Source organism: Saccoglossus kowalevskii, chromosome 7 (assembly GCF_978046115.1).
Source record: "Saccoglossus kowalevskii chromosome 7, keSacKowa6.1, whole genome shotgun sequence".
NCBI lineage: Eukaryota > Metazoa > Hemichordata > Enteropneusta > Harrimaniidae > Saccoglossus > Saccoglossus kowalevskii.
Genome location: NC_140647.1, coordinates 23,417,092 through 23,425,354, shown reverse-complemented (window position 1 = coordinate 23,425,354; position 8,263 = coordinate 23,417,092). Strand labels below are relative to the sequence as shown.

General features: G+C 35.4%; 1 protein-coding gene across 1 annotated transcript; it reads left to right on the top strand.

The window, feature by feature from the left end:
• The first annotated feature begins 438 nt into the window (after window positions 1–438).
• LOC102800705 (bone morphogenetic protein 2-like) lies at window positions 439–6,864 on the top strand. The gene is made up of 7 exons (XM_006817027.3): window positions 439–525; window positions 859–1,168; window positions 2,079–2,293; window positions 4,461–4,967; window positions 5,173–5,319; window positions 6,266–6,414; window positions 6,645–6,864. Exons 2-7 carry the CDS (start codon window positions 900–902, stop codon window positions 6,765–6,767), a joined length of 1,410 nt encoding a protein of 469 aa, XP_006817090.2. The 5' UTR covers window positions 439–525; window positions 859–899; the 3' UTR covers window positions 6,768–6,864.
• The last annotated feature ends 1,399 nt before the right edge of the window (window positions 6,865–8,263 follow it).

The following is an 8,263-nucleotide window of genomic DNA, read 5'->3' as shown; positions in this document are numbered from 1 at the left end:
TAGTTCAAAACTAAGATTGAATTAAGTGAAAATTACAGAGAATGTAAATAAATTCACCCAAATTTGAGCGAAAAACAATTGGAGCTTAACGGTTTAATGTTTCGAAACTATAATTTCGCAGTTTCAATTAATGTAGCAAATGACAATCGGCGCAAATTTACTTGAATAACAAGTTTATTTTGTGCAAATTTATTGCTACGTAAAGCGGACTATGTCTTAAGTGGACTATGTCTTAATGATATCTGGACGTTTGTTAAATTTATTATACTGCCGTTCGATTCATTACCCGCTTTACATGACGGCAGTCTGACTGTTTATGACATTCTTCTATCAAACTGAGTCGCACACAGTCGTTCATTGTTACGGCGCGTACAGCTTATTTTGGCTTGCGTCAGGTTATTGTTTTTTCGCTTGATTTTTTCCAAACCTTTCTCACGGTAGTCGCATGACAGTGTTCTCAAGTTGTGTATAGGCTGCGTAAATATCAAATGCGGGACCAGGAGCAAGATCTGTGGAGCAATTCAGGTAAATTGCAATTGTATTTAGGAATGCAATTTAGTTAAATTACAGTCCTATATAGGAATGCAATTTGATAACATTTAATTAAATTGCAATCTTATATAGGAACACAATTCAATTAAACTACAATCCTGTAATTTAATTAATGATTAATTAAATTACATATAGTTGAAATAACATATTCAAGGTAATTCAGACCAAGACCAATTTTTTTTTTCAAATTTTCCAGTTACAAAATTCTGGTTCCACTTTTTATACTCATTTGGTAAACATTCCATTGTACACGTATTTGATATGCTGACAATGTGTCTATATTATAAGTATATGCTTTATTTTCAGTGAGGACGTAGTAGAATATTTCGCATCTCTTCGAAAACGGTATGATTTGGAGAGTGTATATGGTATTGATATGTGCACTTGTGTGCAACACTTTAAACATCGATGCATCGCCTGAAAACGAGTCTCTCGAACTGGAGTGGACCGATAATGCTCCGGTCGAACCAACAGTCAGCGACAATGTCATTGACAATGGGACAACTGCCAATACAACCGCTGGCAGTAGTGTTAGTAGATATTATGATAATGTTACGCCACCTGTGTCTGATTCTGCAACATTTCTAAATGGTGAAGCTCGCGCCAGTGTAATGAGGTAAGGAAAACATCTTTTGTAATTAATATATAATAGGTATAGAATCATCTTTTTGTTAGTTTAGATGTTGGTGTATTTTGTAAGCTAAAATCGAATGTTTTCCAAAATATTGGGAGCAAAGCTGTTCGGATTCTGTAGTAAGCTGCCAATGACGTGATTCGAGGGGAGTAGCTAAATGGTCAAAATTTTAGTGAGCGAAATATCACTGCGAGACAGATATGGGTCCAAAATTAGGGCGACAAATATTTATATCTAAAATTCAGTATGATATTACATGTAAATCGATTTACAGCTATGTTGAAAAACAAATGTTTAAACAAAATGTTTTGGATACGTGAACAGATACTTCTATATTTCAAATGATCGAACTTAATAATTTTGCTCACCACTCATCCAAACTTATCGGAGCGGTGGGTAGTACTTCCAGATTCCTCCCTCTTTCCAGACGTCAGAATATGAAATGGATACCCCATTTAAATTTTGCATCGCATGAATATTAAATTATGCAATTTTTTGGTCTTAGCTTCTTTAAAAATACATACAAATACAACATACATTCTGATATATTTGAGACATTTTTAATAATTATATGAAACATTAACATGCAATTCATATTGTCGATTTCGGGTGTCCGTGAAAAACTTTCGATATATCGGATATGTTAATAATTAATATTCATGTATTATCACAAATCAATAAACACAATCTCGATTTCGGGTCTCTGCTCCGTGAAAAACTTTCGATATATCGGATATATTGATAATTAATATTCATGTATTATCGCAAATCAATAAAAACAATCTCGATTTCTGGTCTCTGCTCCGTGAAAAACTTTCGATATATCGGATATACATGTATTAATAATTAATATTCATGTATTATCGCAAATCAATAAATAATTTCATTTCAGAAACAGAATGAAGACAACACGACTGGCTTTGATTCGAAAGCAAATTTTAACATCATTGGGAATGAAGGAACCCCCCAAAAACATAAAGCCCATATCAGGAGCACAAATGAAACACATTGTGCAAATGTTTCGAAAAACGATCAGTAAATCAGAGGAAGGTGAACGAGAGAATGAAGACCCCCGATTTAAACGGTTGGAAATTACAAAGAGTTCTTGTAAGTATACTGTAATTGTCACATGCACGCTTTTGTTATGGGACTGGATAATGAATTGATAATTGGGGTTCGATATACATACTAGAATTTCCAATTTTGTTCTGGTCCGTGGATAAAAACTTCTGGATTAAAGGCTGCGTTTGTTCTTAAAGCCAGTTATAGGTATGTTTGCCTAAGGGCTAATAACCCCCAGTACTATCAGGGGTAAATTCTTCTCCACGGGGTTCCCACACTGTCGGGGGGAATCTCGTCTCGTCTCTCTATCTCGTCCCCTTGAGGTACGGGATCGGGAAAGTCACTTTAACTTTACAGTCAAATAAGACACACACAACGAAATACGTTTCAGCTCTCGTCTTAGTCGATCTTTTGGAGCACTCTATAAGACACAGCGCCCTGGGGAAAAATCCCCAAGACTCTCGCAAGGCTGACCCAAGACTAGCCCAAGACTGGACTGCCTCAAGGCTCGCCCCTGGACTCTCTCGGACTCTCGACTGCGCAGGACTGCTCTCTCTCTCTCTACTGTGTCTGTCGTGGAGTATTCGCCAAGACCAACTTAAACTCTCTTTATTCATTTTCAAAACTCTAACCAATTACAAAGCAGTAAAAAGACTCTAAGGCGTAAACTTCAATCATAAAGCCAATCAAACTAAGTACTGAATACGTCATATCTTTTGATTAATCGTTCACTACATTAATAACTACGGATGTCAGAATAGCGACGGTATCTTGTAATTAGTTCCAAATCACTGAGCCAAGTTCCGTCCAAAACTTCAAATAGACCTAAACGATGACAGACATAACACAGCAATTCAGCTAATAATCAGCTAATTAAGTCGGTTAACAGATACGCGAAAACAAATTCATGACAGTACACTCAAAATGAAACGCGTGGAGGGACAGGAGCAGGATGTCTACTATTAATGTATCACAATGTCGAGTACAAATAACGCCATTTTTACAATATTTATACATTTTAGCTTGTTCACAGATTTGCAAAGTGGGAATACAACTTTTGTCGCATTGCAGAGTCATGAGCAATATACATTTTATTTTTTGTTGAACGTCCACGTTCAGTAACTCGAACTTGAATTAAAGGACGGCAGTCGTCGTGCCGCGTTCTGATACACTGTTTATTTACGTGAAATTCGAACACGCGCTTCGCGACGACCACCGCGCTTCAACAGTTAACCGAGTTCCGTGTTACAGAAAACTTGCAACGTTAAACAAAACAAACAATCGATATTGCCCGTAACTCGAAATTCGGTTAACTTTTTATTGAATATTGAATTAAAATTTGTAACTCTAAGTTCGTAACTCGATTCCGTCAAATTGGTGCAGTTATGATTTCATTGAATGATATAAGTATGTTCTAACTACTATAGCTAGAAATACGAAGGCCATGTTAAACATCCGGCATGTGTTTGGAGTGAGTGGAATACATGTATGTTGTGACTGACATATGACGGTTGTCGTCGCGATGCGCCCCGTCTTGTTTGGCATGAGTCCCATCCGACGTCGTGTATAATATGTATTATTATACAGCTGTCACCGTAACGCCATAAGTTACAGCGTGCTGTAATTTTGCGGTATTTCATAGGGTATTTTCATCTTACCATATTAGGAAATGCGAATTCCAATTATGGAATGATTGCGCGCGTAAGCGATCTTTAATAATAAAAACATACATGGCTGCCACCGGAAGTTGACTGGACTCACCACAAAGAAGTTCGCTGATTCTGTTCTAAACATTTTGAATTTCGGCATTCCCATGGTGTATCTTTGGAAGGTATAGATGTATAATATAAGGTTGTTACGAGAATACCTCAAAGTATGTACTCAGACAGTACGCCGCGCATCGGTCGATACTCCAGCTGTACTATCTTCGTGCATACTTTGAGGTATTCTCGTAATAACCTTATTATATAACATGCCTTGCTTATTTATACGAGCATCTTATTGACCCGCTATTCATTGATTCGGTTGTCTTGTGATTGAAATATAGCGGCGGAGAAATGCGAATGGTAAGTGCAATCAGTGAGAAGGCAAAAACACGTGTGGCTTCTAGGTTGTGATATTTTTGTTGTGAATATGTTTCCTTGGCGACAGTAAACAATCAAAAACGTTTATACATGTCCTGTTTATTATTCTGATTTAATTTCAAATGCAGGCAACCCACCAGCTGGTATCGATGTATTAGCTTGGAAGAACACGTCCTCGTCCGTATTGAGATTGTTTTTCGACTTGTCGTTTTACCCAATAGACGATTCTATTATATCGGCTAATCTAAAACTTCACAAAAAGATGCACCAGTCACCGGGAAGATCACTTTATGATGGAAACACTCGCAATAACGTGACACATTCAACATATATTGACGATGATGCTGTTAATGTTGGACTCCATGACAATGAATCCGAAGTTCGCGTTACAGTCTACAAACTGCGCCATAAGAGCAATAGGTTGCACCGTAAATTGCTAGAGACTTTACCCGTTTCTGTTAATTTTGAAGGTTGGTTGGAATTCACCATAACTACAGCAGTAAAAAGATGGGTCGCATCACCGGATAAAAACTTTGGCTTGGAAATTCATGTCGAAAATATACCAAATGAGGAAAACTACAACGTCAGTAACATAGAATTTGATTCTCCCAACTGTGATAATACATCTAGTAATAGTGAGTATACTTTATTGCACTGTGTTTTAAATATTTACTATTATAATAATCACAATTATTTTACTAGATTAGATACTAAGTTAAACGCTTAGATTAAAAACAATATTTATAGATAGTTTCCCCAGTAAAAAATCGTTTAATTTCCTGTTTATTTATTCAATGATTGAACATTATTACTCGACCTAATACCTTTTTTGTGTAATAGAACCCCTAGCGCAAATGTACGAGACTTTTGAGCCGATCCTCGAAGTGATGACTATTTCAGAAAGGTCAAGACACGTACGAAGTAGTTCAGATGGGTGTATGAGTTCTGCCACATGTTGTGCATCGCCACTGTATGTTTCATTCGAAGGTAAATTAGTATGATGACAACGCGATGACTTCTACCATATCATCTTTTGAACAACTGGATGATAACTTCGTAGTTATACCTAAAATCCCTAAAACCATTTAACCTTATATTTTTATTTAGTTTACTAATCTGAATTTAAGGCTTATGCACTGCCGTTTTTATTGTAGTTACGAACGAGTAACGGCAATTCGATAAGATGTTCTCTCCCCCTTGCTATAACTTTTGCAACACATCTTGTTATACCGATGTTTATGTCACAAGTACTACTGGTACCACGCGCATCCTCAAATTTGTTACGTTTCGTCATTTTTCTGACGTTTCGTCACTAGAAAGGGGACATTCGTTTCAAATTATGTCCAGCTACAGTGATTCATTTTGCGACTCATAAACTAACAGTGTTAGAAGAACTTTGTGATGACATTATATTTGTTATTATTCATGTCTTTAAGTCATTAAAATGCGATTGGCCAATGGAACTTTAGTGGGCGGCTTTATATCAGTGACATCATGTATCAATTTAAGTTATTATATATATATATGCATGCTTGTAGTGAAATAGTGACTGATCTGTTATATGTCGAACATATGTTATTATCCCAGGCAATAGATATGCTAAAGAATCAAAACTTGGTTTAACCTTTTTATCACCAGCCTTTCTCGCCCAAATTGTTCTGCATTTTTTTTTACATCCTTCAATATTTCTGGATATGAACTCTAATTTTGGAGCCAACGGGCACAATTTGAGTCAATTTCAGCTCTTACTCAAAAAATTGTCTTAATCTTCTTAAGGAAAGTGTAGACTATGTACAAGACTATTTTGTGAATTTGTGATGAAAAGAGGGAACTGTTGTGCAGTGAAAAGAATTTACCATGTGCACAGAAATACGCTCTGTGGGCAGTCAATTTACTATTAATAATGTACACTTATATTTCTCATTTCACTTAGATCTTGGATGGAATTATTGGATTCTTGCCCCTAGAGGATTTAACACCGCGTTCTGCACAGGCAGTTGTATACCAGTTTACACTTCTGATAAAAGTAACCTACCAAGATCATATTTTTGGCATCGGGCTTCATTGACATCGCCAGAAAAGGTGGGAGAAAATATTAACTGTTTCAAATGCATATTAATTGAGCAATTACAGATATATAATTTACATATACATCGACATCAAATCTTGACCAATAATGTGCAACGTTTTCTTTTGCTCCCAATCATTTAACAGCATGTCAATTGAGCTAGACTCATATAATCATTTGCAATTTATTATTCAATATTAGCCAAATGATCACGTCACAAATATGCAATACATTAATCTTTCAGAATTATTGCTGTGGACCGACTAAAGTAAAGCCTCTCCGTGTGTTATATGTGAGCCAAGATGGTACATACGGGATTACCTCATTGAATGATTTCATCGTACAAAAATGCGGTTGCAGACCTTAAAGATCAACCACATTGTCATATTTAGTGTTAGACACTTCTATGTCTGGACTTTTCATAGCATCACGATTTCTGTGTGACTTGAATTACATTGGTTACTATGGTAGTTTATCACCAATATTTGCCAATCAGTACCTCAAACACACATTGATATTAATTTTTAAAAAATCTGCGTGAATTTATATGTATAAGGTTGAGCTTAATTTTGGTATACAAGTCATATACAAATTATAGCTGGCCATGATGTTTTATAAAAGGTCGATCTGATATTCTGTAGTTTACATAATGTCTAATTTTATTTTAAAAATGTTATTCTCGTTGCACTTAAATCTATCGGAAGAAAAAATGTGACACGACCGCGATCATTATACTGTAAAACATGTTTTTTTCGCGAATTTAGAGAGAAAACTAATTCGCTAATTTAAGATGTCGCTAATAACTTCATTATAAATTCAAAATGGCGGCTAAACAACGTCTTTTTCTCCACACACACACACTTTATAAACAACACAGAAAACGTAATAATCTGGAGCGCTTCCTTATTACATTTTTCTTTGTTTTTATGGAGGTTATAACTGCCCATTTGTTCTGGCAGGCGACAGACAAGTATTGTGAAAACAGGAAACCAACAAAGAGATTGGCTAAATCAACATTTCGTTATTACGTCATTTTACCACATTTTGCTAAAATAGTATGTCGCTTTTTCAACATGTTTTACAGTAACTTGTACAAACAGTTAGCTTTAATTGCATGTTGTGTTGATAATGCATTGAACAAGACTTTGTAAAGTGTTATACTTTAATAATACAATGAGTACTATTATTTTTTCTACAATCTGCGCAATTTAGTTAATATGTTGATATGATATTTACATATGTTGTATGTATGTAAGTAAAGGTTTATGTTTTGAGGTGGGTTTAAATGTCAGTTTATGATATTTATGATGCAGAGGGCAGCATACATATGTACTTTAATCACATATTCACGTGTGTTAAGGAAGATATAGTCAAACATACTCTTTTCTGTATGTATATATATTATTTGTTTATAAACGTTGCCATAGTTAAGAAGCGTAAGAGTTAGACCACATATATTCCAGCAATCACGTTCAGCTATGATAATTAGTCTAACCCGGGTGTTCCGGTAGATGTTCGTCTTATTAATCATTATATGGTAACTAAATGTTTATAGTATCTATATATCTTTTAAAAGCAAACTATTGTACCATTGGGAATTTGGCTGTAAAGGTCACAATCAAACAAACGCAGAAGGACATCCAATACGATGTTCTTTTTCGCACTTTGTGGATGTCAGTGTGAGCATTGTTTTTCATCTGTAATTTTTCATCTTTTTGTATGTTGATCCGAGTAATTAAACAAATGATCTGTGATTCACAAATGGTCAGTGTAATCGTGCTCTGTAAATTACAAAATCATCTATACCAATTTGTGATGGTGAAATAACAAACACTCGAAAGATTCTGGATGATCCTTTTAATT

What these genes read in the sequence shown, in the direction of transcription:
- LOC102800705 (XM_006817027.3), top strand. Translation starts at nt 900, where the DNA reads ATGATTTGGAGAGTGTATATGGTATTGATATGTGCACTTGTGTGCAAC. An exon ending in GCTCGCGCCAGTGTAATGAG is followed by an intron (nt 1,169 to 2,078) that starts GTAAGGAAAACA and finishes ATTTCATTTCAG; the next exon opens with AAACAGAATGAAGACAACAC. An exon ending in ACTGTATGTTTCATTCGAAG is followed by an intron (nt 5,320 to 6,265) that starts GTAAATTAGTAT and finishes CATTTCACTTAG; the next exon opens with ATCTTGGATGGAATTATTGG.